The 20,788-nt window shown below is 49.0% G+C and overlaps 6 protein-coding genes across 6 annotated transcripts; 3 read left to right on the top strand and 3 right to left on the bottom strand.

Annotated features, from left to right (window-relative positions):
• Positions 1–5,309: 5,309 nt before the first annotated feature.
• Positions 5,310–7,295, bottom strand: LAJ45_00375 (uncharacterized protein; the record flags this gene model as incomplete). Its single annotated transcript, XM_046109976.1, has 2 exons — positions 5,310–7,012; positions 7,109–7,295. The coding sequence occupies 2 exons, from the start codon at positions 7,293–7,295 to the stop codon at positions 5,310–5,312; spliced, it is 1,890 nt and encodes a 629-aa protein (XP_045976669.1).
• A 573-nt stretch (positions 7,296–7,868) lies between these two features.
• LAJ45_00374 (uncharacterized protein) lies at positions 7,869–8,393 on the top strand (the record flags this gene model as incomplete). The annotated part of the gene is made up of 2 exons (XM_046109975.1): positions 7,869–8,047; positions 8,120–8,393. 2 exons carry the CDS (start codon positions 7,869–7,871, stop codon positions 8,391–8,393), a joined length of 453 nt encoding a protein of 150 aa, XP_045976668.1.
• Positions 8,394–8,566: 173 nt separating this feature from the next.
• On the top strand, positions 8,567–9,187 carry LAJ45_00373 (uncharacterized protein; the record flags this gene model as incomplete). Its single annotated transcript, XM_046109974.1, has 1 exon — positions 8,567–9,187. One exon carries the CDS (start codon positions 8,567–8,569, stop codon positions 9,185–9,187), a length of 621 nt encoding a protein of 206 aa, XP_045976667.1.
• Positions 9,188–12,195: 3,008 nt separating this feature from the next.
• On the top strand, positions 12,196–12,810 carry LAJ45_00372 (uncharacterized protein; the record flags this gene model as incomplete). The annotated part of the gene is made up of 1 exon (XM_046109973.1): positions 12,196–12,810. The coding sequence occupies one exon, from the start codon at positions 12,196–12,198 to the stop codon at positions 12,808–12,810; it is 615 nt and encodes a 204-aa protein (XP_045976666.1).
• A 715-nt stretch (positions 12,811–13,525) lies between these two features.
• On the bottom strand, positions 13,526–16,402 carry LAJ45_00371 (uncharacterized protein; the record flags this gene model as incomplete). The annotated part of the gene is made up of 2 exons (XM_046109972.1): positions 13,526–14,068; positions 14,129–16,402. 2 exons carry the CDS (start codon positions 16,400–16,402, stop codon positions 13,526–13,528), a joined length of 2,817 nt encoding a protein of 938 aa, XP_045976665.1.
• A 773-nt stretch (positions 16,403–17,175) lies between these two features.
• On the bottom strand, positions 17,176–20,372 carry LAJ45_00370 (uncharacterized protein; the record flags this gene model as incomplete). Its single annotated transcript, XM_046109971.1, has 6 exons — positions 17,176–17,309; positions 17,362–18,967; positions 19,023–19,152; positions 19,218–19,477; positions 19,549–19,969; positions 20,068–20,372. 6 exons carry the CDS (start codon positions 20,370–20,372, stop codon positions 17,176–17,178), a joined length of 2,856 nt encoding a protein of 951 aa, XP_045976664.1.
• Between the last annotated feature and the right edge of the window lie 416 nt (positions 20,373–20,788).

The raw sequence follows: 20,788 nt of genomic DNA, 5'->3' as shown, positions 1-20,788 counted from the left end.
TTATATATCCCAAAGAGAAATAGCAGGAATGCGGTACCAATCAATGCTGTTATAATTAGCACGCCAAGTGCCAGGAGGGGTCGTTCTGTTCGAAAGAAACCCACTCTGACAGGCTATTTTCAGGAGTGATGAAGGCTGTAACGGCTTGAGATGAGAGGATTTAAATATCATCTTGCTTCAAATTAGCCTGGCTTTGTCAGAGGCCAGAGAACATGGATAGTTCTTTCCATCTCTTTTAGAAACTCCACAAAAACACCACTAGCTGGTTGAGTGTTTCGATACCCTATGTGTGTTAGAACCGGGACCTTTTAAATTGTTGGGCTACAACCTCTAAAGCTCTGTAATCAAGATGCTGCCGAAAAATCCCGTTCGTATTAACGCGGGAGTGGTCGGAAAATTTGTCGAAGCAATTACAAAAACGGCCAGAAATATGCGGCTGTACCGATATTGTTGAGTGATGCAGCACATTGAGCACAAGGGAAGCTTTGAAGACATGTGTTGAATTGGGGTTTCTATATAGGACCAGATATGATTTGGAAGTTCCATGTACTAGGACTAGACAAGGCTCAGTCAGAATCGCTGCTGGGATTCATCACAAATGATCATGAAGATACACACTGGGAGGATTCAATAGATCTCTATGAGTTGGCTTACAATCACTAACTAATTGGGATTATTGGCGTGGAAAACAACTTACAAGAATCAGAGCAATATTTCGCTCCAGAGATCGGACCTGGCCTGAGTTGTCTGGTGGCCGTAGTTCCACACTGCGCTTTCGATTACCAACCTTTCAACACCACAAGTGTATATACCACCACCTATCCTCTTTCCTGGAAAATACAGTCCAATCCAGTAAAGAAATGACTGTGGATAGTCTGATGATTCTAGCTAGCACGGTACCGTGAATTAAGACTCATACGTAGGCTAGCTGATGAGGGATTTCTCTAGGGTAGCTCAACAGATACCTGACTTCTTGAAATCCTTTTCGTAGAGAGCCCCCGGATAGAGATGCTATATTCAGTATTGGATTTATAACATACCAGGGATTCAAATCATGCTGGCCTTGATTGAACTTTACCCTAGGACGAGTCGACTCATTAGCTATATTGGCTCCTCCAGTCTTAGCCGGGCTAAGAAGAATGAGCAGGCTTATTTTCCGGATATATTAAACACTTTTATCAAAAAAGTCTCAATGAAGTCGTTCTGGACGCCGAGTTCTAGGAGAGGGCTGGACATAGAAATTCGGCCGCCTGTGGACTACATACAACAGCCAGTCATTACAGAGCTACATATTTCTGGCGATCTACAGCTTGCAGGCGTTTATGAAAAGGGGACTTGGATTAGTTATACACGGGATGTTAAAATGCCTATTGTTCCACGGAGCCTAGTCCCGACCTTAATTTTGTACAATGCGGGCCAGAAAAAGTTGATCTCATAGGCCAAGCTCTTTAAGCTGTGCTCGACTCATGCAGATCATTGAAAGCTTTGTGTCAGAAATATCACCAGAAGGCAGCTAGATTTTACTCTCCCTGGACACTGTTTAGTCTTTATACGACCAAACTCAAGATAGTGCATGAAATCGCTACTACTAGTAATAAGTGGCACAGTTAGGGGATAATGCAGTCCTTGAGCTTGTATATCAAGTTAAAATCTTCCGCCTCCAGGAATAAGCTCATCTTCATACTCGAAATCAACGACAAGCTTTGGATCTGACAAGCTGGATCGGCTCATATCCTCCACTAGGTTGGAGCTACTACCATTCTAACCTCATGTTGAGCATCAGAGTGGATTTCCCAATATATCGTCACAAGACCTTGCCTCGAGGCCGGATAATACCGACCCGTATAGCTACTACCAGAAGAAATATCATTTAGAAATCTCGGTTTCTCAAGATTTTCAATCCTAAAACGATACGGTTCAAGACGGTATTTGACCAGCTCATTTATCATTCTTGTAATGTGTCCAGCATGGATAGTCATGATTCAATCCAGCTAAACCAGCTCAAGATTCAATAAGATAGCTCAAGCATGCTCGAAAGCTCTGGGATACCATACTCTAGTCCATTCCAAAACACCGTTGCCATAGTACTCCCCATATATCTGTCCGAGGGGCTAGAGGTATGCGTTGATCTACCTACAGTAGGTCTTCCAAGCTCTGAAAGACAGCAACAGAGCTATGGGCGAATCGGGTTAGTGTGGTTTGTGACAGGTCAGCTCGGGCTTCGATTACAGCGAATGCCTCGAGCGTTTACAAGCCCAAACCTCTACGGCGCGGGCCGGCTCAAGCCAGATACTCGACGAAGCCTAAGCTAGCACGTCTTGATAACGAAACACTAATTGCCATATTCACGCTAGAGGAACACCTAACCACCCATCCCCTGCGATAGATATCCCCATTAATATGCTTGAGTGTTCTTTAGTTATGTAATGGTGTCTTTGGTAGCCCCGAGCCTCGACGAGCGAGTCGATCCCAATATACCGCGAACCAGCTAGACAAATACGTCAATCGTGGTTTGAGCCTACTCATGGACCGCACCATGGATGATAGTGAACTCCCAACCAGTCATGATGGCCTCAAAGACTGTTTGGAACGTTCCTAGCTAGAACTACCCAGCCATATATGTATAGAATATTCAGGCTGGGTTTGCCGATTTATGAACGGCTATCGCTCTTTCCCAAAAGGCCGCCGAGGAATTGAGTATCTCCATTAAATTGGGTGTATATACATAGTTGATATGGGGGTGGTAAAGTTTATATATAACTCTTTCTTTCTGTATAAAATTATACTTCTTGTTCCTTGTTAAGTGGGATCTGGTTGATCAAAGAGCTCCATTGACGGTTATCCACCACTTGTATAACAGATGCCTATTGAGACAGAACGTCAGTGTAGGGTGAATTGTAATATCCGAAAAAGTCTAAAATAACCCGGTTTCAGTAGACGTACTCTGTAACAACACATGATGCAAGATGACACAGTTTGCTGTCGGTTCCCAGCCCCATCACTATCAAAAAATCAAAATAGTCTCCTAACCTATTTTGCTACGGTAATAAGATAAAAAAAGAACAAAAGATACTGCACCGGCTTACCATAGATAAGTGCTCGGTACTATCCCCACCCCTGGTTTGAACTCAAGACCTTGTCCAAACACTCGGTGTCTAACCCGACGAGCAGTCTAGCCATGTAACCACTAGACCACTCGCCCATGGTAGATACTGCGCTGGAAGTGATAGTTGAGCCAGCTTGACGGTGAGAAGAACCCCTAACCCTTCGGTGCCAATGCTCAGCCATCCATAATACCTTAATTACTAGTAGCTCCAGACCATAGAAAACTGTATCATCTTGGATCATGTGTTATTGTAGAGCACATCTACTGAAAACTGCGTCATTTTAGACCTTTTCCGTTGTAATATATGCAGAATCCACCGTCAAGGAATCTATCCATGAAGGCTCCTGGAATATCTCGGCCCAGAAGGAAGCCATCGACAGTTCGACTGGAAGAAACCTTCCCTCTATTAGCTGATTTCAAGAATTATCTCCCAATTTCGGAGAGCACTAAATTTAAGGATGAGAATATTCAATACTCTGGAAGCCATTGTGCCACCCATAGGGTCCATAAGCATGGCCATTTGTCATTAACTACCCCAACGGAGTCGTCGGAAGGTAATACAATGACAATTCAACACTTCTGCATTTATACTTCTCACCTATATGATCTCACTCCTTTTGTAATAAGCACCGTCTCGTCGTCTATGAACCGAGAGTATTTGTTTATGGCCGGTCCGATGGCACAGTTCCAGGAAGATTCAGGTTTTGGCGTTGACGTTATAGGCCAGCCCACTCCAGCTGTAGGCGCTGGGTACGTGTAGGTGTTCGTGGGTTGTCTAGAACGGCTGCTATATAGGGACCGTCAAAAGAGCCACAAAGGACAAGCCCTATGTATTTCATTAAACTTTACCGCAATGATCTCTCTGTCATAGCTCTTCGTATTATATGACCTGTGAAGTCCTATTCTCTTCTCTATAGCTTCGACAGTAAGGATTGAGAATATCTGCGAGAACATGAATCGTAGCTTTAACAGACCCAACCCCATGTTTAACCCCATTACTCTGAGTGCCTCACTGCCTATAGATTGGATATCTTTCCTGAAAAGGCCAAAATGTTTATCCAAGAAGTCACCCGGGCCTTAGCCCTTGGTATTACTCTTCGTATTTGACGCTGCGTTATTACACACCATGTATCCGTGGTCGCGAATTCATGTTCCACCTAGGAAAGTACTCAAAGCCAGTTTCGAGCCAGTTCAGTCCAACTCATGTTGCCCACACGTCGAAAACAACGAAGTTCTCATGACAATAAGCCTTAGGCTAAGCGGGTAGGAGAGCGAACGGACAGATCACCACAGGAGCCTGGCAGTAGAACATCCACGGAAATCCCCGCAAATTTGGACATAGTGTATACAGTGAGGATACGTGTATGCATAGCACATCACAAGAAGATGTTGTTTTGCAGTCTTTGCTATCTGTTCTTAGTACCGTGTCAAGGCAACGGGTTTGGTTGTCTTTATAATACGTGTTTGTTTAAAATGTTTCTGTTATAAAAAGAGCTTGTTCCTCCTATTGTTAATTATCACTCATACAATACGATTCGCTTCAGTCTCTATAAACTTGCACTCTGAATAACAGAAAGAGTGTGCGATCCTGCTAACATAGGTAGATCTGTTGACTATCATGGAATGATTTAGGAGAAAGAAATGATAGTGGTGGTGGTGAGTATTCGAAGGAAGCAGAGCACCCTGTAGCTGAACAAGGTAGCAAGCCGCACTTTGGCCAGGTTACCCCCATTCTTATCCACATTGCCTAAAAATACTCTACACTTTCGCTCACAGCAGAATAAGCCACCCCCAGAGAGGGTCATGGAGGTGAATCATATACTATCACTCGGCCAGTTGCGTCTTGGCTGTAAAACTAGGATGACCCTGACTTGCCCTTCACCTTCGGATGTGGTCTTTTCTGCGTGGTTCGTAATTGGATCTATATGGTAAGTGGGCTACTTGCTTGTTGGGGCAGTTGGGAGGTCGTCGTAGCGGTAAGCATGTACTCTGCACTTGGATCGTTATAATCGAACTCGACGAACACACATGAAGCACTAATAGAACACAGAACAAAAGCAAGGCCTCTTTTGATCTCAAGATCTACCATATCGGTAGAGAAGAATATAATTACCTACTTCCAAGCGACAAATGACACAACAGAAAAAAAAGAAACAGTAAAAAAAGACTTTTACACCAATCTATATACACCTCCTCCGCACATCTACGCCTTGTGCTTCCTCCTCTTCCTTCCCCCTTCCCTGCCCTCGACAACATCCACCTCGCCCGCCTCCTTCTTCCCCTTCTTCCCCTTCCCCTCCTGCAGCCCCTCCGGCTTCCACCCTTCCGGAAGCTGTATCCCCTTCTCATCCCCAAACACCTCTTTCCTCCACTCCCTAAGCCTCTTCTTCTTCCCATACCTCTTCTTGTCCTTCTTCTTCTTCTCCGGCTCCCTAAACGTCGCCAGCTTTTTGAGCCCCACATACGTATTCAGGTCCTGGTCCGTCGCCGTGAGGATGTCGAGCGACGTGAGCCCGTACGTCTCGGGCGTGGTCTCGCGGTAGCGGAAGCCCCGGGTCTTGCTGCCAGTGGTGGGCGGAGGCAGCTGCGCCTCAAAGTCGTAGTTGTCATCGACGTATTTCTCGAGTTTGCGCTTGAGCTCTTTGGTTTTCTGCTTCTTCTTGCGCTCGTCGTTTTTGGCCTCTTTCTTAGATTTGCGCTTCTTAGAGGGTGCCTCTTCTTCTTCTACGTCGGCGTCGGCGTCGGCGTCGGCGTCGGCGTTGAGTGCGACGCCGCCTTCGTCCTCTGCGTCCTCATCCTCATCGTCGTCGTCGAGTCCCATGCCCTCCTCCTTCTCAAAGTCCGGGACAATATCATCAATATCAATATCGTCCTCAAACACTGGCTTATCCGCCTTCCCGCTCTCATAATACTCCTCGCCAAACTTGCTCGCAATATACTCATCCACCCTCTCCTCCGTCCATTCCCCCTCCAGCACCTTCTCTAGCGCCTCCGCATCCTCCTCCCCCGCACCCTCGATCCCCGCCGCCTCCTGCAGCACCCTCACCTTCTCCAGCAGCTCCTCCATCTTCAACTTCCGCAGCCTTCCCATCTCGCGCTCGCGTTCTGCCGCCTCCGCCTCCCTCTTCTCGCGCTTGTGCTCGCGCGCAATCTTGCGCGCTGACTTCTCCTCCCGGCGCACGGTGTTGGTGCTGACGGCGTCACGCGAGTACGAGACGAGTGTGCCGCGCGACTCGACGTCGGGGTTCTCGAACCGGAAGTTGTACGCCTTCTCAAAGGCCTCGGCCGTCTCCTCGTCCTCGGAATCGTCGTCGAGCAGCGCGGGCGTGAGGACATTGCTGGCGGCCCAGGCGCGCGAGCTGAGGAACTGGTTGAGGAACTCGTCGGGGTTCTTGTCGGCAAGGGCGAGGTCGGGGAGGGGTGGGGGGGCGTCGGCGGGCTCTTCGGGCTTGGATTTACGAGTGAGGAAGGCATCTTCGCCGTCATCAGAGTCCTCGGCGGCGGCCGCGGCGGCCGCGGCGTGCATGGATTGCACGACGGAGGACTTAAGCTCGGCTTGTTCCTGCACGAAGGTTTTGGGCTTGGGGGTTTCATCGGCGCCGGGGGTGGTGCCGGAGAGGAGGTTGCGCAAGTGGTAGTCTTTGAGTGTTATAGGCTTCTCGGGCTTTGCGGCGGCGTCGTCGTCGCCATCGCCGGAGAGGGGCTCCTCGGGGATGGGCGTGTAGAAGGTTGTCTTTCCGTCGTAGACACGGGGGTCCTTCTTGCGGATCGCAGTGAGGGTGGCATTGATCTCGTGGTCGAGCTCTAAGGTGGCGAGAACGGCATTGTCATCCTCGTCTTCGCTATCGGTGTCTTCCTCCGAGTCATCGGCTGCTACTGCACCATCTTTGCCGTATTTCTCCTCCACTATGAAAGTGTGTTAGGGCTTGTAACTAGACGGATAGATAGATAGATAGATAGCAGAAGCATGACTAGCAAGCAATTGGAATTGGGATCACAAACAGCGTTGTAGCTCCTCGCGCTTCTTGTTGTGCTCGAAGCGGCGTGCATATTCAGCGTTGATCTTGAAGCCGCCGGCATTCTCGTTCTCGTCGGCCGGGGGTGTCTCGTTGGCGGAGTGGAAGGACGCAGGTGTGTCAGAGTCCGAGTCCGAGTCTGAGTCGGTTATGAGCTTGGCCTTTGCAGACATTGTGAGGTCTGTGGTTGGTGGGGGGTGTTTTGTCGATGAGCTGTTTGTCGATGTGCTGCAGAGATGGTGGTGTTGAGCGCTGTAGAGAAAAATTATTGAAGGTTGGCGCCAAGACGTCAGATGGGATCATTGACGGTGGGTGACCCCTGCTAGTGCATATCTTGGCGAGAAGAGCCTCATGCTTGGGAACGGAACAGTCTCTTGGAGGAAGGGGAGGAAGGGGAGGATTCTCGGGTGTGTCTGTGTTCTGTTATCAGCCATCGAGCATTAGCCATCATTCAATCATTCAATCACTCAATCATTCAATCGTTCAATCTCCCAGACTGAGCTGTGACAGATTCAACTGCGAGTGAGTGAATTGACTGACACCGACCACCCACTGAAGTCTTAGACCTCCCAACCACCATCGCGTCTCCCTCTTCCCTTCCTCTCCACAACACGCGATAGCCAGATAGATACACTTTTCACATCCTCTCTCTCTGTAGCAGAATCACATCATCCACTCGACTCAACCCACGCAACTACAGAAACTAGCTACATCTACATCCTCCCCCCCTTGATACACCATCCATCATGAACAGCATCGAGAACCACCTCACCAGCCTGATCCCCACGCTGGCCGGGCCGCTGCCCCCCGAGCTCATCCAGCTCGCCACCTCCCTCGTCGCCCAGTCCAAGAACCGCATCTCAAACCTCAAGCCCAACGAAGAGATCTGTCGCGAATACGTGTGCGCCCACATCGCCTGCGATCGGTATCCCCCCCCCCCCCTCTTCCTACTCTCCCCCAGTCCCCCCACAGCACAGCACTAACCCCCCCCCCCTAGACTCCGAACGCAGCTCGACCTCCCCACCATCACCCCGCGCCTCCCCCTCCCCAAAAAAACCTACGGCGCCCTCTACACGCAATTCCAAAAGGCACTCCCCCTGCGCACCCGGCCCCCCAGCGCTCCCACCGCCACCACCTCCACCACCACCACCACCGCCGCCGACGGCGGCCCCCTCCTCCCACCCACACCCATCACGCTCCCCCCGCGCTCCGCGCCAGCATCCACACCCTCTGCACGGCCCTCGGCGCGCCCGGCGCGCACCGCCACGTGATCGCCGGCACAACCAGCATGCTCTCGGAGCCGTCCACGGCCGCCAGTGTGCAGCGCAGCCACCTTCCGCTCATCACGGCCATCACGCTGCTGACGATCGAGCGGCTGCTGCCGGAGGGGAAGAACGTGACGGTGGGCGCGGCGGGCAAGTGGAAGCGCGGCGAGGGGTACATCATGAAGCGCGACGGGGTGATGGGTGCGCTGGGCGGCGGCGTGGGGAAGGCGGGGTTCAGTAAGGAGGACACGGACGGGTGGGTGAAGGAGCTGAGCCGGCGCGGGATTCGGGAGCTGCCGTGGCTGAAGGAGGTGCCGGATGGGGTGGGGTTGAAGGTGAGGGCGGGGGATAAGGTTGAGGTTGAGCTGGTGGTGGGGACGGTGAAGAAGGGGCGGAAGACGGCGGTGAGGAAGCCGGCGGCGGCGAAGAAGAAGAAGGATGAGGATGCGGCAGCGGAGGTGGGGGTGGAGGCGGAGGTGCAGGGTGGGGAGGCGGGGGTGGTGGAAGAGGGGGAGACGGTGCAGGTGCCGGTGCAGAAGAAGGTGCAGACGAGGGCGGCGAGGCCGAGGCAGAAAACGGCGGCGGCAGCAGCGGTGGCGATGCCGCCGGCGAAGAGACAGAAGGTGGAGAAGGTTGAGAGCGGCATTGGGTCATTCATGCAGGGCGCTGTCGACTACCTTAGTGAGAACAAGAGGCGTACATATAAGACGTGGGAGGCGAGGATGGTGGCGACGGCGGCGGAGGTGGAGAAGGAGGGGGGCTGCCGTCGCAACAGCAGCAGGCAGCCGTGGTGGGGTTAGTGGGGTTAGTAGGGTTAGGTTAGGTTGAGTTGGGTATTGGGTCTTTTTTGTGTTTGTTTTTTTGTTGTAATTTGAGTTTTTGAGTTTGATGTTCGATGAGTGGTAAAGGGCGTTTTTTTGTTTTTGTTTTGTGTTTGTGTTTGACCTTTTTTTCTTTTTTTTTCTTTTTTTACCTCTTCTCCTGCCTCTCCTTTTTTCTTTCTCTCTCTCTCTGTGTGTGTGTGTGTGTCTCTCTGTAAGCTTGTTACTTTTGGTACTTTGGTTCTTTGGTCTCCGTTTCTTTAATTTGGAAATCCATGTGTAGCTTTTTTGATCTCGAGTGATATACATAGAAATTGAATGGGGTCAAGTATAGGTACATATGCACGTGTCAGTCACAGCATTGATCGATCACTGTTTGTTGTCTATAGGTTATTGATCAGCTCGATAATCCGGCTGGCAAATAACCCATACCCCAGCCAAGCCAAGCTCTCTTAACTACACCGAGTGATGGCGCATGATGCACTTTCTCTCGTTACCTACTTAATTTTCCATCCATAGGTGTAGAGGATGGACGAGATCGAAGTAGCGTAGAAGTATTTTGTTAGGTCATGTAGCTAATTTACATATACGTGGGATTGAGTGGCGGGGTGGTGTATGGGGCGGCCCGGAATGGGGGCATGGGGGGTTCGTGGGGGCCGGTTGGATACGCATTAGTCTCGCTTTTCTTTCTTTCCTACTCAATTTCCTCTCTCTTCCACAAAGGTCTTTATTATTTTTCCAACACCTGCAGCCAACTAGACAGGCAGTAAAGGTGCGTCTATCGGCCATGAATATCCAACCGTATCAGGGTTATTCAGGTGTTTAGAATTACCATCGATTGTGTCCTCTCCGATGGATGACCATAATCCCGGAAGAACACGCCTAAATTCCACCCTCTTTGCTGTCGACTAGTAACTAGCAACCATACCATCGTACAAAACATTAGCATTTCTCTCGCCACAGAGAAGAAGAAAACTAAGGAACCTGTGCTCCCGGAAAGCTTAACAGGCCGCATTGCATTGCTGTACTATGTGGCGCCGGGAAATAAACAAAAAGTAACCGCCGCCAAGTACAGAAAAGGGTTGATCATCCATGGTCAAATATAATTTTAAAATTAAGTCATAACACACGGCATTGACCATGATGGGACCATACATTGAGGCTGGATGTTTCATAGCGAAAGTTGTACAGTTAACTTATCAGGATTCTGCGGCGGTAGAATGTGACTTGGTTCCAGGACAGAGACCGTAATGAGTTGCTTTTGACCGAAGTCATGGAATACATAATACTCCCTAGGAGCGAGTGCCAAAGTTGGGTGTAAACAAATATCCTGTAATGTAAAGTCGTGTTGGGGTCATACGGGACCTTTCATACATACACTATCAGTGCGGCCCACAAGCACGCTCAAGCTGGAGACTACAATACCAAAAATCATGGTGTTCTTGGTGCTGTCTTTAGGTGCAATGCAATATTGTGATTTGATACTGACATGGGTCCGCATTTTTCGAATTATATTAAGTGGTGGGAAGGCAGTATACATACTACAATCCCCATCAATACGTTGTTTGATACAGTCTGTAGTACTATGGTAGCGTATTACCAAACCATCAACTCCAGCGCCTTTATCACCATAATTTTCAACACATGTATGTGCGAAATCTCAGGAACCTCATGATATGAAGCGCCTGCTAAATCTATTTCCATGACCTAGCTAGAAGTTTCCAAGACGTCACTAGTCAGATGGGTAAAATAGAAATTGCAGTGACCATACTAGTGTACTACAGGCGTAGTGCCAACTTGTACAGAATGCGCATTGTTGAAAATGCTGCACTAGTACAACATTAAACCAAAAATTATACTCAAAAAACAACCACCTTTATCAAAAGATTATCTTTTTAACAAGCCAATACTAATATGGGCTTGCAACAAGTAGGCACAAAAGAAAATATATCTTTTTTGAAAGTGCGGCATTAAATTCAAAGTGGTCCAACTACAGTACGATCTCAAATAAAATATCAATGCCGTACTGAGAACATCCCCTTCTTTGACACTGTATTGTCTCGGGAGCTAATACCTCTAGGGTCCATGCCCTTTTACACCGCACTAATTAAGCGGTAATTCCATGAACCGATGTGATTGAAGAAAGGATAAGAGGGTATTTATCATGCTCCTAAACTGTCCAGATAGAGCACACACCTGAAACTTCAAAGACGGCCTTGGAGACGGAATTAAGTATGCAAAAGCAATGAGGCCACGGCCACAGCTTCAAAGTATATATCGGCCACGAATCCGGTAAAATTCAAGACATCCGCTAGAGCTCTCTGGAACCAAGCCACCCCGATCCCACAATCATAGGTGGTGTCCTTGTAAGATGACTACTATTGCTACCTCCCGATACGGATATGAGATATCACTGGGAAATAAACTATGTTTAAACCCATAACAGGCGAACAGGATATCTTACCGGGTAGTATCAGTTGACTTGGCGTAGACGTGCGCTCTTGCAACCCCGCAACCCCGTTATAGCGAGGAAGCTATATGTTTCGGGATTTCTGTATCTTCTTTCCATTTTGAATGAATTGTCCTGGTATTTCGTCTCGTGAGAGTATGTGCGTCGTGAGGCTAGCGGCTCAAGCAAGGACTGTCCTGATCACCTTGGTCTATAGAATACATTGAGCCACGCTGCCATATGTATTTTAACCTGACTAGATCTGTTAAACTGGTTAGACTTCTGGACTGTTGGACCTCTAAGAACAAACCAATCTCGCTTGTACTCAACTTGTAGCTCTTCATAGTAACCCAAGAGAACAGAACGCCACACAGCGGTCTTCCCTCACAACATCTCACTCGCTCCCACCCCACCACCAACCCTAACCCCCGCCAAGACTCACCACCAAATTTCACAACCTCAACCCCAAAACGACACCACCCCGCGAAGCAGCCAATCCCCCCCCCCCCCACCACACACCACGACAAAACTACACACAATGACCACGCTCGCCGCCCTCCCCCGGGCGCTCTCCCGCCCCACCCCCCTCGCCTGCACCCCGCGCATCTTCACCCGCGGCGAAGCCACCTCCCGCCGCCTGACCAAAAAGCTCCGCCTCGGCCCCCACCCCAGCATGATCGTGGGCGGTCACGGCGGCGTCGCGCCCACAGCCTCCCCCGCCATCAACCACATCATCCACAACCCGCCGTCAGCGGCGCCCAGCGTCTTCGCGACCCCCAACCTCTTCCTGCCGAAGGAGGACCCCCGCCGCGACGCCCTCCTCGCCATCGGTGACAGCAAGGCGAGGGCGAAGCTGCCGCCGCCCGTCAAGCGGCCATACGAGAAGAATTACCATCTCGGCGAGGCAGAGATCGCCGAGATGCGTACGCTCAGAGCCGAGAACCCGAATAAGTGGACGCGCGGGAAGCTGGCGGAGGAGTTTGGCACGAGCAGGTTCTTTGCCGGGATGGTGGCCGAGACGACGGCCGCGAGGAAGGAGGAGATGCAGGGACGGCTGGCAACGATTAAGAGTAGGTGGGGCAAGATTAGGACGAATGCGAGGTTTGAGAGGACGAGGAGGAGGGCTGGGTGGGGTGGGGCGGATGGGCAGTAGTGGGTGGGAGCTGCGAAGGAGGCGCTTTTCTGTATATACTACAGCATTGGCGGGGAATAAAACTGTACAGTGCCGGATCATGGATGGGCCGTCAATTGCGTTCTGGAGTTTGAGATGTCTAATGCTTCAGCAGCTTGTTTGTCACGGTCATGACAATTCTGAGGTGCATAGGCCCGGTGGATTGCTAAATCTCGCTTTCTCTTGCTTTAACTTTTTAACACGTATGTTCTCAAAGATAACTGTAAATACTTGCCGAATTAATCTATGAAAACTGGCGGATACAACTACACAACATGAGGTAATGTATGCCTACTCGGATACTGATTACTCCAGCTTTGTTTCAAAAACTCGGAAGGCTTCAATATGTGCTCAAGTGTCTTCATTCCAGGGTTATTCAATATATCTTTGAGTCGTCTTCAAGCTAAACCAATTATCATGGGAGCTCATACATGGCGCCTCACTCGCAACCGGACCATAGATAATCACTCGTACACGACCTTACCCTGACATGACACCAGACGGTGCAAGTATTAGCATTAGCACGTGGTCCATACCCAAAAGCATGCCCTACCATCCACCCCACACAAGAGAAAAAAGAGCAGTCAACTTTTTGGTAGTAATACAACAAGCGAAACATCCAAGGAAAAGAAAAAAAGAAAAGATCTATTTACAATCCAACGTTACGTTACCCCCCCCCCCCCCCCCTTGAACCCGCTCAATCAATCTTCGTCATGACGGCAACACCCTCCACATGGTACGTCTGTGGGAAGAAATCGCACCCCCTGATACTATCAATCCTATACCCCTTACCCTTCTCATCCGACAAGATATACCCAATATCCCTCGCCTGCGTGTGCACATTACAACTAACATACACCACCCTCTTCGGCGCAAAGTCCAGCAGCTGGTCCAAGAAACGCTTGTCGCACCCCTTCCTCGGCGGGTCAATGATCAAGCTCGTCTCCAACCCCGGGAACGTGAGCTTGCCAAAGATATCCTCGGCTGTGCTGCCGATGAAGTCGGCGTTCTCGATGTTGTTTGCTTTGGCGTTTTTGCGCGCGGACTCGATAGAGGATTTGTCAACGTCGATACCCCACACCTTCTCAAGGCCCTCACCGCAGGTGATGGTGAAGAGGCCGGAGCCGCAGTAGGCGTCTACGAGGTACTTGGGCCGCGCGGCGGTCTCGGTGGCGTCGGTGGAGCCTTCGGCTTTTTTAACGACGGGGAGGTTGAGGTTCTCGCGGATGTATGCAGTGAACTTTTTGGTAGAGGGTTAGCAATGTGGAATTATCCCCGCTTTGGTTGAAGATCAACATACACTTTCTAGGATGGAGTTATTGTTCTGGAAGAATGACCCCGCAGGATTATCAAACTTCAAGTCCCCAATATATTCAATGCTCCTTGCGTTGTGATCAGTGATACACAGCTTCTTGTCAATCCATTTTTTGCCGTCCTCTCCCGCCTCTTCAAGGTATGTCCTCATGGTTGACTCCCTTAACAATAATGTCGCTCCACGTTTAAATGCTGTTGTCAGGTTCTCCTTGACAAACGTCCTGCGCTCCGTGATTCCATCTCTCACCGTATCAGTGCCAATCGGGCAATCCTCGATATCCATAACATATGCCGGGTCTTTTGCAAAGAATCCTATGTTTGGGACCGGCATATGTTCTTTAAACCCGCCCCTTCGTGGCCCGTTGAAATGCGGGGTAAGCTTGGTTCGATACCCATACTGCAAAGGACTGGGCATAGTCACTCCAATCTCAGGGATCAACTCCGGTGGGAGATTCGAAAAGTTTTTGAAGGCCCTTTGGACAACCTTTCGCTTATGTTCGAGCTGGACGGCGTATGGAAGCATCTGGAATTGACACCCATTACAGGTACCAAAGTACCCGCACCCCACTATGGAGTCATCACGGTCCGGCGATGGCTGGTCGATGCTGATAATCTTTGAGACTGAGTGATCATCGTTGTGTCGGCGAACTGTAGCTGTGACCTGGTCTCCAGGCACACCAAATGGGACCGTATAGACACGGCCGTTATAGACCGCGAGACCTTCACCCGTAGACGAGAGTTTAGAAACGGTGAGTTTGATTTCCGCGTCTCTTTCTGGCAGCTGGACGTCCCCAGATTCTTCGATATTGAGGCTAGACAAAAGAGCTTTGATGTCGTAGCCAAGGACTACTTCATTGGAACCTTCTTTAACTTCTTTGGTGTGCACCTTACGCTTTTTCGACTTTTTGGTGCCATCCAAAGGAGCCTTCTGGTAGGATCCCAAATTCACACGTTTCAGATCGTGTGGCTTCTGTGCGGAGGCCGCGCTACTATTTTCACCCATGGAATTCGCCTCGGTATCGCACTTAGCCCCTGGTGCATTGTCTTTTGGAGAAGCTTGCCCGTTATCCCCGCCAATCAAATTTGTATCATCGGGAATAGCTTCATTCACAATCTTTTCTTTTGTGCTCTCTTCAACTTGGTTGATCGTGACGTCTTCGTAATATTCATTCTCCTCTTCCATTTCTACTGCTACTGCTGCAGACCCGAATCCCCTCGTGACTACAAACCTGACCTTCGACTGTGAGTGTCGTCCTAATGTCTTCCTTATTGGAGGCCCCTCAAGGTTCGGTGGGGCGTTCAACAGCCTTCTTATTACTGGAGGCTCTTGGTGTTTAAAGGGGAGTGCCTGTAAATATTCTTCTGTGACAGCTGTTCTAGGTTTTCGCGGGTCCGATATGTCGTGTACCCGTCTGACTAGTGTGGAGTACTCGTATCTAATTCTGAAATTTCGTGCTTCTAACTCCTCAAGTGCAGCCTCTTCCTGCTCTAGTTCGTGGGGGCCTTCACTAGGCTTGTTCGAATCCTTCAGAGGTTCCTGAGGATCTTCGCTAGATTTACTTGAATCCTTCAATGGTTCCTGTAAAACTTCGAGTTTTGCCTCCTCCTCCTCTTTGGGTGCTTTCCGTCTTCCCTTTTGCTTTTTCTTTTTCTTTTTCACACTGTCAAGCCTCCTTATGACCAGTTGTTCCTTCGGCTCGATTTCCGGCTTGGGATCGAGTTCGTACCTCCTCACCAACGGATTTTCGGGGCCTCTTTTACCACCGGGCTGACTTCGCAGTTTCCTTATCAAACCCTGCTCCTTCCTTCTCAATTTCGCTGCCTTCTCCTTCAATTCCTCCGCCTGCCTTCCCAGTTCCTCTGCTAACAATGACAAGTCGCTATCCTCGCTCAAATCCGATGCCCAACCTTTCTTCAACCAATTTAATTTTGGCTCTTGAATGTCAATATCCAACAAACTTGGGCGGCTAGCAGAGAAATCCGAGTTGCGCTTGCCCGAATACCAATCTAGGGTGGGGTTTAGATCAACCTCGACGACGCCTTTGCTCTTAGCAGCGACCCTGCGGGTAGACCTATCGGCCCGTATAGGGACGGACGGGGTCTCGGGGTCTTCGGGGTTGGACCCTGAGGGTTCTCCGGGTGTCCAGTCTAGGGTTGGTGGCAGTGGCGGGTATTGTGAGTCGTGGAATTCGCGCGGACGAAGGAGGGCCAGGCGGTTGGTCCGGAGTATATGGCGATGGCAGATGTAGCGGGTAAGCATGCAGAATTGAGGTTGCGTCTGCTAGTGCAGCAGATGTAGTGGGGAGTGGCGGGGTTGAAAACCAAGGGCGAACTGGAAAGCGATAATAACCCCAGCCCTGTGCCCCGAAGAAACCGGAAAACCCAGGATGCAACGATGAGATGGCATACTGAAGTTTTAAATACCAACTAAACACAGATATGATACAGTATGTATATACCTACATTTACCTGATATGAAAGCATAAGTGGTTTAATATTTACTCGAATCTACATGCTTTATTGGTGGTTGCAATAATTAATGTGGCATTCACTACAGAAACAGTGGGATCTCATCTACTATTCTGACCGACGAACTAAGACACGCATTCACCGATCGTGATTCCCCCTATCACACATGCATAGATACAAGTAAACATGTAGCTACATGTAGTACTTCGACCTTAACCTGGGCTTAATCAGCGTGAATTTTTTTAACTTAATGCTTTAAAGCGATAAAAATGCATTTCTCGTAGCCAACAATTCTGGATCTCTAATTCTCGTCCTGAAGATGAAACCTAAAAACAAATACATCGAATAGAAAAACCTACATACCTAGCGCACAGTCAAATGATACGATAAATTACCTACAACCAGAAACGAAATATAAAGGAAAGAAAAGGAACCCGTTTTTTTGTCTCGCGATCTAACATGACAAAAGAACCCGATCATTTCACGTACTGGCACAGTAAAAGAGAAAAAGCATCATTACATTCCTACTATTTTAAAAAGCAAACGTATCCACCCTCATGTCCACTACTTCTGCAGCCCCTTCAAAGAGCCCAAGGAAAGCGCTAATCCCTGAGATCTACTTCGAATACGTACGAAACCAGTGACTGGACCGTCCTCGCCATCCTTCTCAATGCTAAGATTTGCAAGCGCATCCTCCCCTACAAAATATGTTAGCCGTGATAATAAGCCTAAGCTCAAAAGATAACTTACCGAAAACACTCCTAGCGTAAAGATTTGCACTCAAAAATTGACAGTCTCCCTTCAAGCTAGCTTCGGGGGTCAAACAAGCCATATTTGTACTCTTCATCAATTGATCTAGGAACTCCCTCAAACTCTTTGCCTTCGAATTGATATTAACCTTATTCTCCCACTCGAACTCGGTCCACATAGTCCTAAACTGCGTCTCACTGCAGTAGGCAGGTTGAATATAGTCCATGATATCAACATGAACATCATTGAGGATAACTACATTTGTCTCGGTCGATGCAGGGCCGTCATATACCACATTGCCGAAAATTACAGCAGTATCAGTAGATGAGACTTTGATCGTAGCTTGTACTGAGTGGAACGCATGAGGGCCGAGGTTTTGGGTGGTGGGGCGCTCGACAACCTTAAGATCACCGAGAGTTGCAAATTCAACAGAAAGGTTCTGGAGGGTTTCTGTGGTTTGGTTGACAAGCAAGACATCTAGAATGATGTCAAATTGGTGAACCTTAACGTATGCCTCAGCGTAGACAGAATCCGAAAACCCAGTGAGCTGAACAACACGGCTCAGTTTCGAAGTCAAGTCTTCGACATTAGCATCGCCGCCGGTAGCCTTCTCCATATCCACTTCTACAACGTCGGCGCTGTCGGCAGCGGACTTTTTGCTCAATTGCCTGATTCCTAGTACATCGTCGACCTGGATCATATTCTTTCCTTTCTCCAGCTCCTCCTTAGCTACCCTCTTCTTTTCCTCAGCAACAACCATAGCCCTGAATGCCTTTCTAGTGTCTTCCAGGAAGACCGCCTCAATCTCTTTCTTCTGCTCAAACTCGGCCAAAGACCTGACACAAGACATGATTCGATCCATACTGTCTTCATCAATCTTGGCCTTTACGAACTGACTCTGTCCAACCCGAATAACACTGATCATGATAAGCATGGCCTCAGCCTTAAGAGCATTGGTACGAGAAACATCCGCACCAATCTCAGCATGGCGCATGACAAGCTTTGTAAGTGTCCCAGCAAGGACGGATGCCAAGTAATAATCTCCATCAAGAATAAGGGTGCGAAGTGGTGGCTTTTGTGAAGCCCTGACAGCTTCAAGTTTTGCAAGACTCGCAGATTCGCTCGTGAGGGCACTCTCAGTGGCATAAGTACCATCGGCAAGCACTTTCCGAGAACCAGTAGCAGGCCCAGCAGGTTTTGAGCCTCCATTTGCTTGATCATCATCCTCTCCTGGTTGTTCATCAAGTAGTCGCTGCTCCGAGGCAAGAATAGGAATCTCCCCTAGACTCTGGCGTATCCGTTTCCAGGCTTCCCGAATATCCTTTTCCTCAACACAGTACTCCCCAACAATCCAAAGCGCTCCTCTATATACCTTTCCAGTCCGGACCTCGCTGAGAGTCGTCATAAGACGCTCAACAATGGATGAACGCAGAGCTGGGAACTTTTCGACAACCTCTTTCACAAATGCAATGACATCAACTGCAGATGAGTTGTTAAAATCGCTGATAAAGTCCATAAGCAATCCGACAACACTTGCAGCAACCTCGGAAAACCTGATTGCACAGTTGTGAATCGAATGGATCAATAGCTGTCTGTACTCGTTGTTCTGCGGGAGTATTAGAGGATCTTCAGGCCAAAACCGCAAATTCAATCATTGATACCTTCTCATAATCTTGGTCCACAGTCTTGGAGAGCTCCTTCTTGAGAAGCATAACAACTTCTTCGACGTTCTTACTCGAAATCATATCCATCGCAATATCCAGGACTTTTCTTCGCACATCGATATCGGGACTAAGCAGGTATGCGTGTTAAAAACATCCATTTTGTCCATATCGTTATTAGTAAGCTCAAAATACCTCGACAAAACACGCAGAACCTCCATAACCAAATCGTCCAGCACACCCTGATTCTTTTTTCGTAATTGGTCGACTTTATCGAGCACGATAAGCTTGACATTGTTGTCTGATACCTTGATGCACAGCTCGATAAATTTCCCGGCAGCCGCTTTGATAGCTACTGGGTTACTAGTTAAAGTAGTCAACGACGTAGCAGCTTCATAAACAACAGTGTTTGAAGTCGCTTCCAGAAGATCGAAGATTAACCGGAGGTATCTAGCCTACGATTCACACCATAAGTGAGAAAAGTGTCCTCATTGCTGAACTTGTCGAAGCTAAAAAAAAAACACACCTTGTTGCCGGAATTAAGCACGGCATCTTTTCTGATGAATTCGATGAGAACAAGCTGTGTAAGCTCATCCGAGTTGGCAATCTGATCGAACACTGAGTTCAAGTACTCCAAGGCCTTCGCATGAGAAATGGCGCTCAAGGCAGCGAATGCATTCCTTTTGCAAGTATTGTCACTCTCCGCCTGTAGAAAAGCCAATATAAGATCCGGGGCGTCGGGGATCAGGTGCTCCGAGTGAGAGTAGATAGACTGGATAGCAAGTACCGAATTCTTGCGAACATATGCATGGCGGTGCTCGAGACATTGACGAGCAGATGGTACTAGAGGCTCGAGGAGCTCGGGCTCACGAACTTTGCAGAGAAAACGTAAGGTTGCTCCACGGATGTACTCGTTTGCGTGGAGGAGATCGTTCCGGATGCCATTGCTACACGAGCACTATAAGTTAGTCTATGTCATCCAAAATTCGAACATTTAAGCTTCATAGCTATTCCTCATAGCCTTCAGAAAGAAGAGACCACTTACCAGACCAAAATCATCTCTTGTTTCAGCTTTCCACTCGCATCATGTTTTGGACAGATCTCATAGTAAAAGTATAGCAACTTCTTGAGTGGCTTGCTCTTACTTGGCATGACGAAACGAATGATGTGCATCAGAAGCTGTGGCATCGGATCTCCATTCAACATGATGATCAGGATCCGACGCATAGTGTCAAGCTTAGATTCATCGGTACCCTTTTCCAGCTGCTGCTGGAGCTGCTGGATCGATGGCTGATCCGCGGCATTGTCGAGGTGTACAATAGAGTACGAATGCTCGAGAAAAGAGGACATGTCGGGGTGTGACGCTGGATCGTCAGGTCGTTGGTACGTTTAGGTGTAGTGGATGAGGTGAGAGGAGGGGGAGGTTGGGTGGGTTGAGGCTCGTGGAATGTCGCAGTTGCAGGTGATTGAGGGGTCCGAACTCGTGGTAGTGGGGGAGAGGATAGCGAAGCCGGAGGATAGCGAAGCCGGCGGGAACGTCTAGAACAACGGCGACGATGTGCTCCCCTAAAGCTATATATTAGGTGAGCAAGCGTAGAGGGGAAGAAGCGGGCGGATAGGTAATTGACCCTTTAGTTTAGAGAAGCGAACACTGTGGTGTTTTTGACGTTCCTAGAACTATCCCAGGGGTCTATGCGTCTTGGCGCATGCTCTGCCATACGCTGAGGACAGTGTTCATCATCACCAATAAATGGACGAGAATATGT

The sequence above is a fragment of the Morchella importuna genome (assembly GCF_003444635.1).
Source record: "Morchella importuna strain M04M26 chromosome Unknown Morimp01GS001, whole genome shotgun sequence".
NCBI classification, from domain to species: domain Eukaryota; kingdom Fungi; phylum Ascomycota; class Pezizomycetes; order Pezizales; family Morchellaceae; genus Morchella; species Morchella importuna.
This window is presented reverse-complemented; position numbering and strand designations above follow the sequence as displayed.